Here is a 22,653-nt window from a genome sequence, read left to right on the forward strand (position 1 = left end):
TTTTCCATTACAACCAAATTATTCTAAAATAAACTGCTATGTATGTATGTATATATGTGTATATATATATGTGTATATATATATATATATAAACACTGTCAGTGTCATTTCACTCTAATCTGATTCAAGGGATCCATTAAATAAAACCTCAGTTACCCCTCCTTCAGGGCTGGGGTTTACCATCACTGTATAAAGAAAAGCAAATGGAAATTAGCTAATCAGTGTCTGTTTATCCTTAATGTAGATAGAAACAAGCATTTTCCCTGGGGTTACTATCAATCTTTTCCTTTAAGACGTGCCTGTTTTTTAAAAAAATGTTTTTGTGAAAGGCATAAAGGAATGAATTTCAGTATATTCAGTCTTGGGTTTTCTTGTCTTTTGCATCGTTTTTTCCAGGGACAATTCATCCCACATTAAGCATCCAGAATGAGGTGCAAATAATGCAAACTGAAATAATGTGCAGGTGAGCGAGGGCACAGCATGCTGCTCTGCTAAAGTAAGAAAGCTACTCAAAATAATTCTGTCAAAGAATGAAACCTTCTGAGGGAAAAAGAGTAACATAGCCAAATGTTTTGTTATCATCATGAAGGTGGCAGGTAAACATGTAGTTTTTCAGACATTTGTTCTCAGACCTGCTGTGTTTTCAACTGTTCTTTTGGGATCAAGGAAACAGCGGAACATAAGATTTGAAAAATATCTGGATCTGATATAGAAAACTCTACTTAATGATTAAATTTGCCTATGCCCATAAATAATCCGTGTTTAAAGAATTTAGAGACATGCTGTAAGCAGGAAAACTGCTTACAAAGCTATCCATTTTTGTCCTTGTACCATATTCATGCTGGCAACATACCTCCTCCCAGCTTTGATAAGGAAGAGAGAGGGACCCCCTGACTATAGTTTTTCTGTTCATTGTCTTGAGCTCAGATTTCCCAGTGGACTAAAGTCTACCCTAAGTGCTCTAGAAGGTGGCTTCAGGCTCCCTTTGATGTTAACACTCTGATGCACATAAGGATCTGAATAGGGACTCATTCTACCAAAAAAACCCCATCAAAAAACCACACACAACAAATCCAACCCCCAAAACCCAAACAAAAAAACACCCCCTGAAAAAAACCCAAAAACAAACCAAAATCAAACACGTGTGTTTTCATTTTTTTAAATGAAAATAACCCTGAGCATTTTGTCTTCAGTTTTACTAAGTAAGGACCAAATGGTACTGAAGAAGGAACTCAATGTGTTTTGTTGAAAGTGATAGTTGTTTAATATATCCATTTAATTTTTAAGAAAAGGACTTTGTCAAAATAAAGGTAGGAGTTTTTCTTTATTGGAAACAGAATATCATAACTGTAGAGAGCTTTATTTGGTTCTCATCCATGTGTGTAATGTTTAATCAAAGGTCGAAACATGGTGTTCCCAGTGATTGTTTCCATCATTGTTTCTAAAGGAGCAACATAACATCCACACTATCTTCTTATTTCTTTTGCAAATGTCTCCAAAATAGGAACAAATACTGTTAGGAGTGAACTGATGTATTTATACATCTAGAAGTGGACTACAGTGCCTTCCATATTTGCTTTAAGTCAGCAGTTTGCATTTAAGAAGGAGAAGAAGTGAAGGCTTATTCACAAGGTTGGAGAGCACCAAGCCTCTGGATTTCCCTTAAAGTCAGCAGAAAAAGACACTCCTCTAGAGGATCATTTACAATGGGAGCCTAATGTGAACTGTGCTTGGAAGTAACTGTTTCTTTGCTTACTACGGAATGAGTGAGTTAAGGAACTAATTGCAAAGTCTTAGCACCTGTACTGAGTTTGATGTTCACACAAGTGTAGGCATTGGTGCTTTTCTAAAACACATTTGAGTTTTGGACACGAGAAAGGATCACTATCAGCAGTCTAGGGAGAATGGCTTTCTAGGCTAAAGTTAGTCTCTCCAAACAGTTTGAAATATTAACAGTACCTGATGAATCCTGCTGGAGAAAGTAGTCCTGTCCTATGCCTTTCCCATGTCTTTTCTGTCCTGTACTAAGCAGACACACTCCTGCCCCGAAATAAAAAGTGGCTGCAATTCTTTGTTCAACATGCTTGTAATTATGTTATGATACTGCAAGTAATGAATCTGCAAGTTCAGGGTACAGGTGTTGTTTTTTTGTTTTTATTTTCTTTTTTTAAGAAATTTTGAGAAAACTATTGCATAAAGAATGCACATTATCATAATTTAGAGAAGCACTGAAATTTCTCTGTGAGTAAAGTCTATGTTTACAACTATCCCCGAGAATCACATTTTTACTCAGGAAGCCTACACAAGGTACAAGGTTTAGGAGGACTGTTATTAGATTCCAGGTCTCTCAATTTGCCTGCTCACTGAATCATAGTGTTTCTGAAGTGTTAGAGATTAAAGTACACAGGCATGAATTGTAAACCACATAAGACTGAGAGCAGCAAATGGAATGAAAGCTAGAACCTCTTTCAGAAAATCTTAAGCAAGCTGAAGAAGCTACATGGAAGTCTTCCTAGGAGATAAAGAAAGAACAGGAAGCTCCTTCTTTCTTCAAGTGGGCAACTACTGGCTTCAGCTGCTGTGTAACAGAGAGGAGCCTAAAGGACAGTGGAACAGGCTGCTGGGGCAAGGGCACAGGTTACACATCAGCATCTGCATCTACTGCAGTCTTTTGTCTGATGGACTTCATTGCCTTGTTGTTGCAAACTGTTATCCTTTTTACGGCTGGGATTAGACTGGTTTGATTTTCTTTTTCTCATGTTTGAAGCAAAATATCCCCAAATAATAACACAATAATGGAGAGTAGTGAGGATTTCTGTCTTTTCTATAGCAATCAGAAAGCTGAAAGATTAGTAACGTGTATGTTTGGTAATAATTAGGGTTTTGTACTAAAGCTTCTTTGTTGAATGCCTGTGGAAGAAGTGATTAAATATTAAGGCCAATGCAAATACTCAGGTTGCAAGCATGTAGGTACTCAAGATTACATTAAATGAAGAAATTAATTCTGAAATCAAACACTCTCTACTGTATTATTTATGAAATATAAATCTTACACTGATTTTTCTTTTAAAAACTTGCTACTTCCATTATCTTCTTCAGGACTTTTGTCTCCATTCCTATATGCCTCTTCAGTACCCAAGAAAGCTGGCGTACTGTTATTTGTGTTATGAAACATCAGAATTAGCTCAGAAAATTTTTGCAGTAATTAAAATTCGGCTGAGAAGTTGGGTCACTGTACAGGCCTCATCCTGATTCCAACTGTTCTTTCTGATTGCCCAAATGCACTCTGAGGTGGCTGACTTAGAAAGCTTTTACATGAGCTGCTTTTCTGTAAACCTTTGTCTTAGGATATGGTGTTTGTCTTTCGGTCTCAAATCAGCATGCAAAAGTGTTGTCCTTAGAATAATCACATTCAAAAAACTAAAGATCTGCCACAGGCTCTCAAAATATTTGAGATTTTTTCTGAAAAAGAGGTGAAACACTGTAAGTTTTTTATTTTTTCCCTTGTTTTTTGAGCATCCCAAGTAGAATTTTGGACAAGTTTTCAAGTTAATCTCTGTAATTTTCCTTAAAGTCTAAGTGTCTATTGGAATCCCTCATCTTTTAAGTCTGTTGTGGAAAACAGGTTGCTATTCAACTGTATTCAGTTATTTGTGCTCATTCAGGTGTTTTATATGGATTAAAACTGTATTTTAAGGATTCAGTTTTGAAAACATTGACAGTGCCATCCAGAGGGACCTGAACAGGCTTGTGGCCAATGAAAACCTCATGAGGTTCAAAAAAGTGAGGTGCAAAGTCCTACACCTGGGTCATGGCAAACTGAAGACACACCTACAATTTGTGTGGAGAAGTGACTGAGAGCAGACCTGTGGAGAAGGACTTGGGGGATGATTATTCATGAAAAAGTCAACATGAGCTGGCAGTGTATGCTCCCAGCCCAGAGAGCCAATAAAATTCTGTGCTGCATCAAAAACAGTGTGGCCAGCAGGTCAAGATAGCGGATGCTTCCCTTCTATTCCTCTCTCATGAGACCCCACCTGGAGTGCTGCTTACAGTTCTGGTGTCCCTAGCACAGGAAGGACATGGAACTGTTGGAGCAAGGCCAGAGGAGGGCCATGAAGTTTATAAGAGAACTGCAGCACCACCCCTATAAAAAAAAACGCTGAGAAAGTTAGGTCTGTTAAGCCTGGAGAGGAGAAGGTTGCATAGAGACCTCAAGAAACTTCCAATATCTGAAGGCCTATAGGGAAGCTGGAGAGGGACTCTTCCTTAGGAACTGTATTGATAGGACACTGAATGACTATTCACAGTGTGGGTGACACTGAAAGAGGGGAAATTTAGGCCAGATATTAGGAATAAATTCTTTACTGTTAGGCTGGTGAGATACTGAAACAGGTTGCACAGGCAGGTTGTGAATGCCCCAACCCTGTCAGTGTTCAAGGCCAGGCTGGATAAAACCTTGATTAACCCGCCCATACCTGCCACTTTTGATGACGTTGCATTAATATTGCAAATTCAAAAAACTATAGAATATATTAGTATCAGAAAAAAATCAAGACCTTATTTCAGAGTTAGTTACCCAAATCACTATTTAATGGTATAATAAGTAAAAGCTTGTAAAGCCAGAATGCTTTGAGTAAGTTTATAGGCATGGGAAAAGACAGCAACATATTTACAGTAAAATAAATGGTTCAAGAATTTTATTAGGTGTAAAACTTATTAAGCTTTTGCTTAGAAATATACCTACTATGTCACAATGCAGCACTGATCTCTTATTTCCTTCTTGTAAAAGTGAAGTATCTTTATCTGTATTTTCACCATGTTTCCTTCATCATGTTTTCTGAAGGCACATCTTTTTAATCCTAAGTCAGAAAATATCCTGGGTTTTTCAAATTACTACTTTTTGTTTCGGTAACACTCATCAGTTATGTTTATGTCCTCTTTTGCTACTAGAACTATTACTACATAAGTGAATCATAAAACATGAGCTCTGCGAACTATTTTTTGAGGTTTACTTTGAGGTGTACACATTAGTGATCGTTCAAGAAGATGTTTTTCTTCGACTTCATTGATATCTGGTATGAAAAACTCCAATAAAATCTAAATGCTTCCAGTTTTGTATGATACAAGAGACAATAAACTATTTCTTTTTATTTTGAATTACAGATGGCATCCGTTCAAGATTCCAAATATGGCCAGAAAGACACATCTGACCAGAACTTTGATTATATGTTCAAACTGCTCATTATCGGCAACAGCAGTGTTGGAAAAACCTCCTTTTTGTTTCGATATGCTGATGATTCCTTTACGTCTGCATTTGTAAGCACGGTTGGGATCGATTTCAAAGTAAAAACAGTTTTCAAAAATGAAAAAAGAATTAAGCTGCAGATTTGGGTAAGCTAAAAGTAACAATTCTGTGAATTAAGCTGTAGCAGTTTGATAGCATTTACACTACTGCAGATTTGTTCTGAATGCTATAACCCTTATATGTATACAGAGAAAGAGAGAGAGAGAGAGAGCACAGTGATGAAAAAGCAGTTAATTATTTTCTGCATGACTTTTTTTGCTTGAGTAATAGAGTGCAGACGGTATTGTTAAGGTTCTGAAGTACAGTGATTATATATTCTGAATTAAATTCCTTCAGGAAATAATACAGGTTGACACATTTTGGTATCTGTGCAGTGAAGTATAAACAACTGTGCAATATGTAGGGTATTGAAAGTGGTACATATTATATCAAAGTAACTTGAAAAACCAGCTTTAGGATCTGGTGTCTTCCCATAAAAACTTATGAATTCATGTAGGAACTATGATAGTGGATGCATAACAAAAGACATAATTTTTTGCTCTGATAGTTACATATGTCATCCTGATCACCTGAAACATCTTCCTTTCTTCTGCTGAGGAAGAAAGCATGAGCAAAGGGATAGTGTTGCTAAGGCATACAAAAAACCTCATTCCTTTGTCCTACAGATGCTAGGATGCCAGGGAATAAGTGTCTTTTGCTGCAAGCTTTCCTCAAAAAGAAGTGATATCCAAAACTTATTTCATAAAATCATAGAATATTCTGTGTTGGAAGGACCCACAAGGATCATCAAACCCTTCTTGTGGCCCTAACAGGAGAATTTCGAGAATCACATCGTGTGTCTGAGCACATTGTCCAAATGCTTCTTGAACCCAGACAAGCTTGCTGCTGTGACCACTTCCCTGGGGACCCTGTTCCACTCTTCAGCCATCCTCTGAGTGAAGAACCTTTTCCTACAATCCAACCTAACCCAGCCAATTCAGCTTCAGGGCATTCCCTTGGGATCTTTCCCTAGTCACTACAGAGAAGAGATCAGTGTCTACCCCTCTCTATCCCTTCATGAGGAAACTGTAGACTGCTGTGAGGCGTCTGCTCTTCTCCAGACTGAACAGACCAAGTGACTCCAGTTGCTCCTCATAATATAGCTTCCCCTCAAGGCCCTTCAAACATATCCACAGCCCTCCTTTGAATGCTCTCTCATAGCTTTATGACCTTCTTATTTATATTGTGATGCCCAAAACTACACACCGGACTCAAGGTGAGGCTGCACCACTGCAGAGCAGAGCAGGACAATCTCCTCTCTTGACTTGACAGCAATGGATGCCCCAGGATATGGTTGAATTTATGACAGAATTACTGTTGCTTCCATTTGGTAGTTCTTGAGTGATTTTCACTAAAGGGAGAAGGAGGAATAGCAGGACTTTTAATAATATGGGACCTAGAGTTAACACTTCGGGTCTTTGTTATCTTCCTGGTGTGCTTGAAGATTCTGAGCGGTGTTTTCTTTGTGAGACACATGTAACAGCCTTAAAATGCACATTTTCTGTTGTTTGGGGGTTTTTTGATCATTAATACAAGAAATGTAAAATTCGCTTAATGATGGGTAGCCATTAAATCTCAGAAAACCTTGGATCAAATCTGTCCAGTTCATCTAATATTATTTGAATGGGAGATTCAATTTGAATATATTTTTAATATGGCATGAAGAAGAATTTTCCAGTGTTTTTTATGGTCTATCTCATTCACGTTTTTTTAGGTAGGCTTCAGCCCTTCACATATCAATTTGTTGTTCTGTGTGCTCTAGGAACATAGACTTTTTGCATCTCAACCTCTTTAAGTTTAGGTTATTGATATTTTCATCAGTATAACAGCACTATATGCTAGGTAACTGTATGTCATATGCATGCTTTCACTTCAGTAACATGCTGGTTTCACGGTCATACTTTAGAGCTGAAGATCGCATCAACATTGCCTTATTTTTTTATAATGGAGCAATTAAATTTTGTTCATATTATAGTCTTTACACAGTTCTTCTAACCACCAAGTACCCACAAATAGATTTTACTGTTCACGTCTCTCCTAGCAAAAGAAGCAATGCTAGTTTACAATCTTGTAGTTATGTCATTAGTTTGACACCAGTATATTTTTTGTCTCCTCATGTCAGACTAAAAATATGTGTTTGGCTCAAAACAGTCCAGTGATCTAAATGTTTTCAGTCTATCTGTGGCATAGAGGGGACATAGCAGCAATACTTTTTCCAGCTGGAATGAACTTACTGTTCTAGCAAAAATGTGCATTTTGTTGTTCTTTGCAAGACATTAACATGCAGAGTCCAAACAGGATGTGACAGTCCTTGCCTGAAAAAAACTTTCAACCAAAATGAGTGAAACAAACACAAGAGCCCCAATGTCCCTTAGGGAAGAGGAAAGAGAAGTGCAAATCATAGAAGAGACCTTCCTACTTCAACTGCAGGTGAAGAGTCACGTGCCACGATGTAGGCACCTGATGCAGGGGTTGAGGCAAAAGGTCAGATCATACTTCCATGCTAAAGGTTTTTACCCCAGCCAGCAATGCATCTTTTTGGGTTTGGTTGGGCTTTTTCCCACTCAGTTTTTAATGCCAGTTCTTAAAAGGCTTTGTCGTTGCCAAATTAACTCAAATTGCAACAGCTCACTATAGCTTTTAGCACTTTTTAGGTGGAGTATTCTGCATTAGAGCATTATGTTGATCTTGCTAGTAACTTAGTTGACTGTTGCACCTCTGGGATCTCAGTAAATAAGTAAAGGTCTCATAATATTATTCTAGTCCACAAAATCTGAAATAAAGCACTCTTATCCCATCTCATAATCTATATCAACAGCAATGTTGTTCTTAATATGTATTATCTATATATGTAACTTGTGTCCATAGTATACTTTGTTATATTTCTTTGGTTATGCAAATATCTTTCTAAAATGAATAGTACTCCTGCAATATCCATTTCCATTTCAAACTGCATGTATGAAAGACCATTTATATTAGATAAAATATAAAATTGAATGAACCATAGTGAATGTGATTTGATGTTAGTTCTGAGTAGAACATGCATGTTTGTAACACTTACTTTAAAATCAGTGGCAAAGTATTTGATGACATCATTTGATAAATGATATTCAGCATACATGAAATAAAATACTATTAAAAATATCAATTTTTTTGTATAGTCAGAAGAATCTGAAAGTGTAACTTCAAAATATATTCTGAATGACAAGATCAGAATTGAATTACTTTGCCATGCACTTAGGTGTTGAAACACATGCAGTGATGCTGCTGTGCTGTCCTTGGCTAGAAGTAAAATGCAGAAATGTGTAAATAGTAATGCTGTTAAATCAGTAAAAATCCCTAGCCTAGAGCACAGTTAACCCACAATATTTGTCCCGTTGCAATTTTGTATATATTCCTCTAGGGTATACATTTAAACTTCCAGTTTAGTAATGCTTTCAGCACGATACTTTGTGTACAACTTGAAATACTATTGGAGCTTGCTGATTTCCTCAAGAGTCTCATATGCTTACTAGGGAAGGGTGCAAGTTTGTTTCAAAGTGAACTTTGGCATTCAAGGAGAAGAGTCATTATTTATTAATAAAATTCACAGAACGAGTATCACAGATGAGCTAGGAAGGGTTAACAGATTGAAGTAGTTTCTGTCTTATATACTCCAATGCCTTGCAGGTCTTTTGTTTGTGGGAGGATTTTTCTTGCTTGGAGGCAATGGTATCTTACTCTTGAATTGTCTTCTTTCATTGTTCAAGTCAGGGACAAAGAGACTCAATCCAGTCCTTGTTGTTGCACCTTTTTCATATGGTCAGGAGGAGCCTGCTGGAAGCACTGTGACATTTGGTTGTTTTCCTCCTGAGCCAAACATCTTCTTTCAAACAGAATTTATTACTGGGATTGAGAGAGATTCAGAGTTTAAGTGCTATATTCATTAGTGATAGCATATTACCTTGTCATATGACCACCAGCTGGCCCTGAAATTCTGTTTCATTGCTCATTATAAATGTGACATCCTGGTATGAATATTAGCAATACATAATATTAACATGTTTCTTACCCTTTTAGGAAAAAAACAATCCATAAAAATGTTTTTTTTACCTGCAAAAGTATTGATTACTCATTGAAACAAAAAAACAAACAAAAAATTAAAGAAACTGTATCTGTATGCAGCACATACCTGCATAGGATAATAGTCCATTGAAGGCCTTTAGGATGTTTTATAGTGTCAAATAATAAAAAGTAATGTATTTTCCTCCATTTGGTTTGAGCTAGTAATATTAAAGGAAAGGAATGGAACTATAAGGCTGTAAGATTCTCCTACTTTCAAAATGCAAGATTTCACACTATGATGAATTAAAAAAAAATTCAGTACTAAGTCAGGCAAAAATACACACTAAATTATTAAAAACTCAGAGGTTCAAATAAAAAAATAAAAAAATCTTAACCTTATAAGTCTGTCAGTGCATTAATTGTATAAATCCCTATGCTGTGAGGATATCCTGCAGCTGTCATGCTATAAATATTTACATTACCTTTGTGAACTCTGTCAGAAATAATAGCGGGCAAGAGCATATGGAGAAAATATAGACATTTTTGAACAGCAGAATTTATTAGCTAATACTTCAAAATAAGCCATAGAAATGGGAGGAAAAAAAACCAAAAAAATAAAGCCTAGATACTTGTTCCTAGAAAAAAGAATCAACATATTTAACTGCATCAGCATAACCTTCCTACAACTGTATGTGACAGTTTCATTTGATACCCAAAATGCTGCTTCTCTCACATAAAGTTTTCTATAAATCATCATAGGAACTAAGTGAGTTGAATGAGGAAATCCAGTGTTACCATTCAATAATTAAAACTATACTAGCTGTGAAAAAAAATAAAATATGTTAGGCACTTACATTCTTTTTCCCCTAAAACCTTCTTAGCTGTCCATTATCAATAAAAAGTGTTCATTTAAAAAGAAAATAAGTTTAGAGGGGGTGTGTGTGGGGGTGTGTGTGTGTGTATGTGTGTGTGTACGTGTGTGTGTTTATGTCGGAGTAACAGTATGCATGAAAATTGCCTTGATACAGAATATTTTTAGGGGATATCGTGCAGTAACTTACAACTACTGAGGCAGTAAAATATTGTAGAAATACCCTGTAACTGTGACTGGCAATAATCATCAGTGCAAGAATCACTAAATGCACCCTTCAGCAGAAGGGTCGTGAAAGCCAAAACAATAAAAGTGGAGATAGGAGTAGCATGTGGAGACAATGGATAGGGAATGTAGAAAATGTTTCATCACAGGATTTTCAGGTCCTGACTGTCTTATCTGACTCATATGAGTGTTTTTAATTGGTATGATAGTCACTGTGAAGTTTATTTAATGATTCCTTTCTCAGCTGCTCATGATGATATGTAGCTGCTGCTTTCAATACACAGCTTTTCCATATGAGGATAGTGAATATCTAATATTGAAAATGGGATTTCTTCATGTCTGTAGGTGTGTATACTGTAATACATCAGACAAAGTGATTCAAAGTAGTGTAGAATCTACAGTAATGTAGCATCATAGAATATACTGAGTTGGAATGGACCCATCAGGATCATCAAGTACAACTCCCAGCCCTGCACAAGACACTCAAAGAATCATACCATGTACCTGAGAGCATTTTCCAAACACTTCTTGAATTCAGTCTTGGTGCTGTGTCCACTTCCCTGGGGAGCCTGTTCCAATGGTAAAACTACTGGGCTTTAGGATTTCTCTTTATTCAGTTGTGTTAGTGCTGGGGAAAAGAGGTGCATTGCGAGAGGGTTCTTCATGCCCTCGCCAGCCCACCCACAACGGTACCCCGGGTTTGGGCTTGTAGTCGCACATGCGTATTCTCATAGAGATAGAGCCGTGCGCTAAGGTTAAAAGCAGAGCGTTCTACATTATTCAGGGGTAAACAGGTTATATAGCTTTTTGGGGTGAACATGTGGACAATAACAACTTCTCATAGGCCAGAAGGCTTTGTTCACACGGCAGCGGTGTGCTCTCATTGGTGGAAGGAGCTGTGTGCACGTGGCAGGCAGCACCCCCCAGGCACCACGAGGTTGGTGTTTGTCTCCAGGTCTGAGGTTGTTTACCTGGCTTTCAGCTGCCTCAAGGTCAGACTGACCTTCGCTAGCTTGTCAGCCCTGGAATTGTGGGTTGTGCATGCGGGGCTGAGGCCAAACCTCCCCTACATATTAGTAAATTGAGCATACCAAAACTGTGTTTTGACATTGAATCCAGCTGGCATGTAATAGCATTTGTTCATATGTTTAAACTGTTTCAGTCTCTGAAAGAGAATGGACACATCCCGATTCTGTATTGGGAAAATTCTCTGTCCTTTGCTAAGTCCTGGACCCTGCTCAAGAACTGTTAGGCCTAGTGCTAGCAAGCTTGGGTCAAAACCGTGCCAGAAAACATGCTGACAGTTTCACAGTATAGACAAATTTGATAGCCTTAAAATGCAGCTTGGCAGAACTTAATTTGCTGTTACAGACATGTCCTGAAAGGGCAGCAGCTTCAGTGAGACGCGGGCAAGGCTGACCTGCCTGTTGTGATCAGCAAAACAATGTGTTCACAAATGTTGATCTGTCAGTAGGCCCTAAAGGAACCATTCCTGAGAAAAGGTGGTCAAAGAGGAATGTAGTTGTGGTAGACAGAAGACAATCTCTTTCTGGACTTTTCCTGTTAGCTGAAACAAAATAAAATTCTGGAAACCTTTTGTTTCATTTAGGCTGCCCTTTAACAGATGAATGTTACCCCAGTTGTGGTTGGATATGGTTTGCCTATATTATTTCCTTTCTTCTCCTTTGCTTATTTCTGTACAATGCAAATCTTTGAAGAAGCTGAAAGTTTTGAGACAGGATCCTATTTTCATACTGCTATATTATTTCATGTGATTCTTCTTACATATTCATTGAGAGCACCTCCACTTATGTAAGACTTGTATTTGGTGTGCTTTATTTCATAGAAACACTGGCATTCAATAATCATTATTTTTCCATAATTGGTTTTTTTCCCCACTATTTTTTGTAGATTTGGAATTTTAAACAACAGATATTGAAGATTCGTACAGCCAAAGGAAGGCCTGTTATAGTACAGACAGTATTATTTTGTTCAGATCTCAGAGAACCGCCAGGATTTTTTAACCTTTGTAAGCTTGTGGGAGATCTTAGTTGCTTCTAGAAATTGTATATTTCCTGAATTTAGGGTTTCTTAGGGCTCTCCTTACCTTGCCCTGTTTATTCTTAGTTCTATTTCCTGTACTTGTTTTTCTGTTTGTCTTAAAGTTGCACCCATGGATTCAATTCAGCTCAGTTTTCCATTGTTTTAGGTAAGTAGCCAAAAAAAATTGGTTGAATAGTTCACTTTCACCCATTCAAGTGGGAATGAACAGATAAGAAGGGGAGATGCTTCTTACCTAAAAAGCAGCTGAGACAGCTTGTTTTTTCTCTAAACATTAGTATATGCTAGTAATTTATATAATCTATATAATAAAATTTAAATAATTTGTATAGCTTAGACATTAAAGGCATCAGAGAATAGGGAAATATAAGCAGAGACTGGAAAGATATGTACTGCTATTTGAAGTTTGACTGCAATTGCTCATACAATGAGGCACGATGTGAGAGAAAGAATGGAAGAGTCTGAAAATGAGACTGGGTTTATGAGACAGGGCACCATAAATAGTGTAAAAAACCAGACACAGTAGCAAATACTACTTGTGATATTTTGTATTATTTCTTTGCAAATCACACTGCAAAAGTGGTGACAGAAGTGCTAACAGTAGTCCTTCACAAAAAACCCGCAAACTCATTAATTTTTTTTTTGCAAGAAATGCTGCCTTGGGAATTAGTCTATGTGTAAAATATAGATGTATCCATCATAAACAATGTGCATCTTTTAAAACCAGTTGTATTTCTTGTAGAGAACCAAGGTTCAGTCTTCAGTGCCAAAGAGATTTTGTCAATGTAAAAGGCATGTTCATCTCAGACAGGCTTCAGAGCAAAGACCACATGCTGTACACTTCGTGAGACAGGCCATGCTGGCCAGTGATGGCATTTTTAAAATTAATACACTTTTATTTAAAATACAGCACTGGCTGTTCAAGTAGTGATAATACCATTTTATTGCTATAAAAAGCACCTGTCTTGAGAGTTTTGTTATCAACTCTACATCCAACTCAGAAAAAAAGGATGGTGCTTATTAACTCAGCATCCTGCGTAGAGAGCCCTGTGTCCTGATCCTGTGTGCTAAAATACACAGCAAAGTGATTGCAAACTCCGGGCCTCAGACAGTTAGGAGAGGAAATGTGAAGTAAATTATCAGTTCTGCAACTTCAATCAGCATTAAAGTCCACTATTTTACCTACTATTCCAATGTTTTTTTGAAAGCCTTCTGTAATTTTGGGTCAAAGCTTTCATTCTTTTTCAAAGTTTTATGCTTTACAGAACCCTTCATTGCCTATTTAAACAATTTTGCTGCATATCTTTGCTTTCAGCATAGAAATCAGGTCCCTGTGACCAGCCTAACACTACATATATGTCATCATTGGACTTTAAATATTCTCTGACAAGACTCTTGTTATCAGTAAAATAGTACATCTGTATTCAAAGGCAAACATTAATTAAAAGAAAGGTGGTATTTAGCATAACTGAGATTCCAAATAAGGCTTGTCACCCTCTTCAAGTGGAAGCTTCCAAGGGAATTCTTTAAGAGAAACTGAGCAACTTCAGGCGCTTTATGGAGCACTTTTCTATAGCGTGTCTTACGCAGTTTCTTCATTGGACTCCTAGGAAATGAATCCTGCCATGGTTTAGGCCAACAAAACATGAGACTGCCAGACCTCAAATAATTGCACCTCCCCTAACCCGTGACCAAGCAGTCTGGTATAACATTGTTTCAGCTGCCTTTGCCTTCGACATTGTTCCACAACGATCCATATTGCCTTCCACATTCCCCTTCAGCAAGTCCTCAGCTTTTCCCATGCAGGAAGCATATAGCAGTGTAATAACTGTCATGAACCAGCACTTACATGTGTCAAACATTATATAAATGCTACTTAGGCTTCCTAAAAACTGGTGAAAGATAAAATAGAAGAGTGTTTCATATGTGTGTACCTGACTAGCGAGGTCTTTGGTTTTGCTTGAAGTGAAGAGTTAGGATGAGAAAGAAATAATGAATGGAATGATTTTTCTGGGACATGGCTTTGAAGCAAGAAAAGTAATATTGGACTAAATATGAAAGAAAAAAGTTGTTTTAATTGTTTAGGCTACGTAGAATCTAGAGAAATCTGATGGTATACTTTAACCCATATAGCTTATACTTATTAAACTATCATTTTAAGAAGCAAAACTAAGCCTGTTTCTAAAATTAAATCAATGTTGACAGCATTCCTTAAAGTGCAATCAACTGTGCTGCCAGTTCTCCTGAATGGCACATTTAGGATATCTATACAGCTGCAGTGGATCTACAAAGGAGGGGAGGGACAGGGAGGGAGGAAAGGGAGAAGAAGAAAAAAGTCCATACAAGCTCTTTGCTGAATTTCAATAAGATTGATGTTGTAGATTAGAGCACTCTTGCTGTGCAGTCGGTGCTTTGAAATCACAGGACCAGAGCCTTGGACAGGAGCCATAATGTAAATACCATGAAAATGGGAGTGTAGAAACAGTATTTAAAGCTCACTTTTGCCTTCTCCTGCTGCTCAGTGCAGGCTATTTCCCCATGCTATGTTATAACAGCTTGAAGTTAATAATTCTGAAATTATGCTGAGTTGAAAGGGTCACAAGTGACTGAGGGAAGATGGTGAGGGTCACACAAAAGTAACTCATTTTTATTTAATGCTGCTCAATTTGCATTATGTTCTGGAAGTAAGCTTAAGTGCTTTTTATAAGAACCCAGAACCATAAGAGACTCTGTATCACATCCGGATGTTTATTGTAGCTTATGTATTATGGGTAATGCACCTAGATTTTACCTGTGAAACTATGATATTAAACAAAAGAGCATCCCTGGAGAATTTAGCTCTGTATTGAAATAGCTATTTCTTGGTTCAGCTAAGAAAAATATGTTGTTAGTTGCATTATTTTTCAGTAGGGAAGCTGCTTGTACCGCTATTCTTCCTTTTCAGTGTAGTTGAAGCCTAATCTTCAATCATTTCTGAATACATACATTGTTCTTTTATAACCATCTAGGTATTTTGTGGTTTAACTCAGACTGTTTTATTACTTACTGCCCATCAAAAAAGACTTTACGCAGTTTTTACCTGTTATGACTGTATTTATTCTACGCAGTTTTTACCTGTTATGACTGTATTTATTCACTAATTACAATTTGAGAAATGTAGAGAATTTTACCTTGGTGAATTCAGTCATCTCAGATGGGAGTTGTTGGTGTAAATCATCAACTTGTTTACTCTAAAATTAGGATGATACCTATATAGAGAGAGTTCTTACTTTTCTACCAATCAGGTTATTATTTATGTGTATTTATAAAAAGAAAAAGGAATTTCCTGCCACAGGAAATCAGTTGTTCTGTTCTGACAGTGAGAATATACTTGGGCATTTATGCCCTATATGAATTTTATACTGTTGATTTTGGTTTATTTTATTTCAAAATAAAACCAACTCTGCAGAAAGGAATATGAAGTAAACTCTCACAGGATTTCTGATTTTCCTTCCTAGATGGTTTGATTTGCAACACTGACTACCAAGGCCACTGACTGTTCAGCTTAATGAATCATTTTAGAATGAGCTGAGCTAAAGGAAAAAAAAAGACATCTGGATATATACTGTTTCATAATTCTATATTCACCTATAATTAGGACTTATACTTACTGCAGTGTCTTGAAATCCTCTAGGACTGGTTATTTATGACCTCTGCTCTAAAAGATATTAAAATTCTCATCCTTTCACAAGACTTCTAACAGCCATTCATGCGGTTTACCTAAACTGCAATTTCCCGAGAGAAATCTGTGATTAGGGTTTCTAGATTTTAGATTTTGATCACATATGAGATAGCATCATCTGTGCTAACAGTGAACTACAAAGGTGAGAGTAAAGTGTGGAAGCATCCCACTTGGCTGAATGTAAATGTAGGATTCTTTAACTGTAGGGACAAAAGGAATCAAGATAATTTCCTGGAGAAGACGGAGTTGAGTAATGGAAAGAAGAACGAGTAAGGACCTAATGTTTTGAAAGGAGAGGACATCAGACTTGGAATGCATTGTGCAAAGGTTTGAAGACACAAATCATTAGTAAACTGAATACATAGTATGTACATGTTTATAAAACCTGTTAATGATGAGAAGTTGGGAAGTGTTAGCAGTAGAGAAGATGAGTATATCACACATGACAAAAGTGCTAATTTTGTGTCAGGTAATAAGAATGGAATTTAACTGAATGGTACCAAGTTGGGCAGTTTGGGAACAACAATAAGAAATTATTTTATAAATTGGAAGTTATTTAGTAACAGTAACTGAATAAAGGCATAATCTGGGTATATGAGAAGATGAAAGGTTTCTACTAAAAATCATAGGAAAAATAGTTAATATGCCTCTGGCATCTGCCTGGTGAAATATTTCTAGAGAAAATTACCTGTTGCACTGGATTTACTTCATATGGAGAAAGGAACTTCAGCTGAAGACAGGTACAGGATAATCCTATTGTATTGCATAAAGAAACTAAAGGAAATAGAGGGAAACGAACAAAGGCAAGACTAGTGCTTTGGGGTTTGGCAGTTTTTTGTTTTGTTTTGTTTTTCAAATAAATACTCTTAATTTTGTCCAAAATGCACAATCCTCCATTAAGAAACAATTTGAACAAAAAAAAAATACATAACCATGTCTGTTATTTACATGACATCAACGTGCTGAAGTAACCTGTAACAAATGAGAAGGAGACACACTGATGGTGTGGTGCTCTTATATACATTGTGTAAATAACTCAGGTACTTGTTTCAGTTCTTGGCCATGGGCTACTAACCTCTTATTTAGACCAATTTCCTTTTGGAATGTCCACCTATACAGTTACTAATAATGCCTTTTATTTCACAGCACTCTGAGGGTGTCCGAATAGTGTCAGTAGCCAGCTGCATCCCATAAGATAGACCTGGTGGCATGTAGATGAGTCATAGCAGAAGCGTGACCCAAGGGTGTTCAACAGGAAATCAGTTTGGTCACTGGACATGGTGTGTCTGATAGACAAAGAAGCTCACTAGACAGCAGCTGAGGGTGAACATGTCTGTTTACTGTGTTGCAGGAAGTATGGATCTATCAAGACAGAGACACGTTATAAAGATCATGTAATTGCAAGGAAGGTTATAGTGGCTTTGGCTGGGAAACGGAAAGGCTGTGCAAACCAGTATTGTGCTAATTAGAGGGGAAAGGAGAAAACAAAAGGATGTGATCAAAGCACATATGAGGAGTCCTGTGAAAGTGAATGTCACCCTAAAGCAAGATAGTAATTAGTAGCCTGAAGGGTAAAAAGACCTTACAGAAAAGTCAGATAGTCCAGGAGAAATGCCACTCTGCTGAAAATAATGACTGCCATTATGATTGTGCAGGAACAGGAATCTTAAAAGCTAAATGAATAAAGCAATGGTAGAAGATGGAATTTGTAGGTAACACTCTTACTTGGACATCAGCTTTGGGGATTAAGGTCATATATATTTAGAGCTAAAATGAAGAGTATTTCTTGCCTTATTTGAAAGGCTAAGACTACCTAAAGAAATATCTATCCTGTTGTAAACCATCATAATGGCTAATCTGTATGAGATGAAAGAGACTGTGATTTGAAATGGATGGAAACAAGAAAACATGGAATTCTTCATTCATTCTCTCAGTCCCATACAGGTAGATAAGCAATGAAAGTTCTTGATAGAACTTTATATCAATTAAGGAGAGTCTGGGCAAATTCATGAAGGTGCTTAAGAGATACACACCAAGCATGTTCTATAGACATAGAAACTTGTAGCTCAGGAAACCACAGACCTGCATGTGGTGGGAGCATAGTAGGATGTTAAAAAGAATTATCATATATGTCCACCTTGTTGCAATTTTCCTTAAATATTTAATCAACACTATTGTAGAGGTTATCTACTAGCTGTTATTTTTTGATCTGACTCAGCAAGGTTGTCCAAACATATATGGTTATCTACCTGTAAAACAGATCAGTTCTTTGCCTTCTTCCAGGGAAAGCTTCCCTGGTTTTTATGAAGCTGTATTTCCTAGCTAGAAAAGGATCCAAGGAGGTAGGGATTTTACCTTCCTGACCCTTGCAACAAGGTTTTTTGAGAGCTGTGTGTTAGTAGTACACAAGTAATCAGAGAAGAGGTTAAAAGTGATGCAGGGCAGGACTGTAGTCTTATTTCACCATGGTGAAGGATGCAGAGTCAGGAACTGAGCAGATTCCAGGAAATCTTATGGTACTCCTTGTGTTTTGATTCTCATTTTTAAGTATTGCTAGGAGGCTAAATTTTGCACAATTATCTTGTAGTTCCTGGTAGGTTATATGCTAGCTTTCTTTTGCTAAATTATAAAATTTCTTTACTTCTTTTGAAGTCTCAAATATCACTTTCTATTTTTATCTGAATTCCTTTAGAATCCCTAGGCCCCAGTGCACTGGTTCTTAGCCATTTGTATTTGGGTCAGTGGAGTCCTGTAGGACAGCCAGACATGATCTGTGAAATGACTGTAGATATGAAATATATTCTTACACATGTAAGCAAGAAAACAAAATGAGGGAAAATTGGTAGTTTACATTATTAGCACAAATAATACTCAAATAGTTAATACACCAGTTTAGTGTATTTGGCTGGGAATCAAAACTCTTGTGGGGTGTCTCAGAAAAATAATTTGAGTAACCCTGACTTAGAAAGCCCTATTTTCCTTCTGTAAACATGGGAGCACTACTGCCTCCTACCTGACTTGTAATGCCTATTCTTTCTTGAGCTCTTATTATGTTTTTTCTTCTTTTTTTTTTTTTTGTAGAAACTATGGGGTTAACACTGACCACGGTGCAGACCTTGAGACTTAGTTCTGTGATATTTTCCTTTTTGTGTTGCCTGTTAGGAAGTGAAATAACATTGCGTGACTTTCCTTCTCTGTGTGTAAAAGAATAAGTAAATATGTACACCTTCTTTAAGAGTGGGAGATATTCAGACAAGACTGGCTTAAGTGTGGATTCAGAGGTTGTTTTATTTTGAACTTATTCTGGCAAGATGCTTGGGGTTCCCTCTTTTGACAATGATGAACACACATTCATCTAATACATCTTTTTTCTCAGTGCAATCACTGTGCAAAGCAATGTTTCCAGCACACTGTGTACTACCACACAAAGGGTCCCAAATATGAAGTAATGACACAAGAGCACAGTATGAAAGTCCTTACATAGGAGAACTGACACTGTTTTTCTAAACTTTTTAAAGTTTGTGGACATTTTTCTTTTACCTTTTGCTTTTTTAGCTGATTTACTTGCATGTAGCACTATGAGAACATAAAGAGTACCCTGTGGTTTTGCCTAATTTCCAGCCTAACTCAGATAAATTGCTGAAAGCGAAAGTAAATTTGGGAGTTTTTGCCCTGGACACAGAAGTTCTTAGAAAATAGAGTTGTTCTCCACCCCAGGAGAACTCAATTCCTGCAGGTGTTTCTTTTTGGTCATGCAGAAGGAAGTCTGTGTTAGTGATTTTTCCAAACATAACTTTTTACAGACCAAAATGAATGTGTGTTTCTGCTGAGAACTTGAGTTTTAAAAAGTAGCACTCACCTCTTACCATGGCATTTCTTTTGGAAGCATATAGCTAAATTCACAGGTAGAGTCCAGTAACACAGGAGAATCTTTTTAGTGTAGTTATAGATGTGGCCTACATAGAATGGAATTTTAAATGCTAGAAGTTTCTTTTATTTTAAATTTAAAAAGGGTAGATTCACCCACATAAAATGTCCATTAGTGTGTTTCCCTTTGTTTTTTCTCATTAAATATAACTAAAAACCTAAGTAATACAGGAATTTTTTTTCTGATTGTCCTATGGATTTTGTCACTGTTGTATGAACAAAGGTTTTAAATGTTGTTGACTGTCTCATAGTTTTTTATCACATAAATATTTTAATAATAGAATAAATTTTCCTCTATGGCAAATTACTTTCAAGTCTGAAAGAACCAATGTTGTTAGCTTACTGTGATTCATCCCCTTGACAACCCAAATTTTGTCGCAAGGGCTGCCAGACTTCTAGCATTTTGGAGATTAATAGGGTCTGTTTTCTGTTTCTGAGAGGGATTTTGTGGTCTGACTTTGAGTAGGTTAGGGAGGAAAGAAATAAGTTTAATAGCTTTTAATGTCCTTGAAAGTCTTAATTCAAGTGTTTGACTGCACTTCATCCAGAACCAAATGACCTGTAAATCTAGCTTAGCCATTACCTTGTACTTTATATCTCTTGTACAGCCAAACTCCTTAAAATGAATTAAGGATTTAGGAATATTTTAGCCTAATTACAGCAAGTAAACAGTTGAATTTGTCAACTTTTTATTATGTTCAAGATACAGTTGATACAGTTTTATCAATTGCTGAGTCTATTGTGATTATATCAAAGATAACCTCTGACTCTTATATCAGAAGAATTTTCTCTTACACAACTAAATTGAGTGATGTTTTCTGGACAGATTGTGATGAGATTTCCAGTCATTTCTAAATCTGGTAAGTTTATGGATAGAATTTCCAAACCTGATGAAGGAGTTGAAACAAAAAATTCTCCAGAAAAGTATACAATAGCATTCTCTCATTTTATCTGTTCTGTAATTGTAATTTAGGGACAGGTTTTCAGCTGGTATAAATCAGTGTTCCACCAACGTAAAAAGAGGCAAATTAGCAAGCTTCATAAAATGGAGATACAGGTTTAAGATGAGAACATGGAGGAGAGGGGGATAACACAGAAGTGAAATGAGAAACTTAAGGTCTTAGTAAGCTGAGATTTAGGTATTTGCCCAAAGCTAGTAATCTACCATGGCTCTATAATTGGTGGTCAGAAATATCTGTCTTCAGAAGGTGCTTTATTCTGTGCTAAAATGCCTCTCTAAAACAAAAGTTCGATATAAAAATTTCTTTTCTGGACATAAAAAAGAGAAAGAAGTAGGCATAAATATAGTAAAACAGGTGCTTATATTTCGATGGCTGAATACCACCCTCATTGGCTGAAAAAAGACAAAAGGAGACCTTTGGCAACAGGAACAGCCAATGGGTGAGAGATTAATCTCATTTTATTCATGGCTTTTCATAATTTTTGCAAGAATCTGTATGCTGTAAATTGATGAGCGTTGGAGCACTTTGGGCAGCTTATGAGTAGATCAAATGATTCTAACAAGACAGAGATGAACCTCTGAATCAATGCTTTGCATGCAGAAGGCCCTTTTAGCTGGATGCCGTTGCTGAGATGATGCCAATAATACGGCATTTTTTTATTTGTTAGAGCCAGATGCCTTTGTTCACATACTGAGTTTCACTATCTGGTGAAGAAAAGGATTATTGAGAAGGAATATTAAGATGGATGTTAATAATTATTATTCAGGAAAGTTTAAAGCTCAAAGACATGAATATGCCATCTTTCTTGATCTTTTGAGAAATGGAGAAGAAAAAAGAATAGCCATCAAGGCAGAAATTTTAAGCAAAACAATTAATCTTTCTAATGCCGCTATATATGTAGATACTCACATCAATTTTTGGGACAAATAAAGGTTATGTTCATGTTAGATCTGATGTCTCTATGGAGACTAAATGATGGTGTGAATTTCATTGTAATCATGAGTGTCTCATGAAAAACCTTTGTGGCAGAATCCAGAATATTTTAGAAAGTCTGTACTTTTTGTTCCATAAAATGATGCTGACGCTATCATTTTACAAAAAGGTGGAGAACTCAGAATAGAGGCCATACCACTTGTTTTGGTGTGAGTTTATATTTTCCAGTCCTTTGAGGATAGGTTATAATACTTGTTTCAGGCTGATAGGTTTAAGGTCCTCTGTACATCACTATTAGTTTCCAGAGGTGTTTACAGAATCAAAAAATGGTTAGTGTTGGGAGACCTTAAGAATCACCTAGTTTCTACATCCCTTCCATGAACAGGGATACCTTGCACTAGACCAGGTTGCTCAAAGCACTATCCAGCCTGGCCTTTCAGGAACAGGCTATCCACAACTTCTCTGGGCAATGTGCTCCAGTGCCTCACCATCCTCTTTCCAAAGTACATAATTTCTACCTAATATTCTGTCTAAACTTACTCTCATTCAGTTTAAAGCCATT

At 36.8% G+C, this 22,653-nt stretch overlaps 1 protein-coding gene across 1 annotated transcript in view; it reads left to right on the top strand.

Annotated features, from left to right (window-relative positions):
• Positions 1 to 22,653, top strand: part of RAB3C (RAB3C, member RAS oncogene family) — a 127,189-nt gene that overhangs the window by 4,769 nt on the left and 99,767 nt on the right. The window contains exon 2 of the mRNA XM_071581158.1: positions 5,167 to 5,394. Coding sequence (XP_071437259.1) covers positions 5,167 to 5,394 — 228 coding nt within the window. The remainder of the gene's footprint in view (positions 1 to 5,166; positions 5,395 to 22,653) is intronic.

The sequence above is a fragment of the Pithys albifrons genome, chromosome Z, assembly GCF_047495875.1.
Source record: "Pithys albifrons albifrons isolate INPA30051 chromosome Z, PitAlb_v1, whole genome shotgun sequence".
In the NCBI taxonomy this organism is placed as follows: domain Eukaryota; kingdom Metazoa; phylum Chordata; class Aves; order Passeriformes; family Thamnophilidae; genus Pithys; species Pithys albifrons.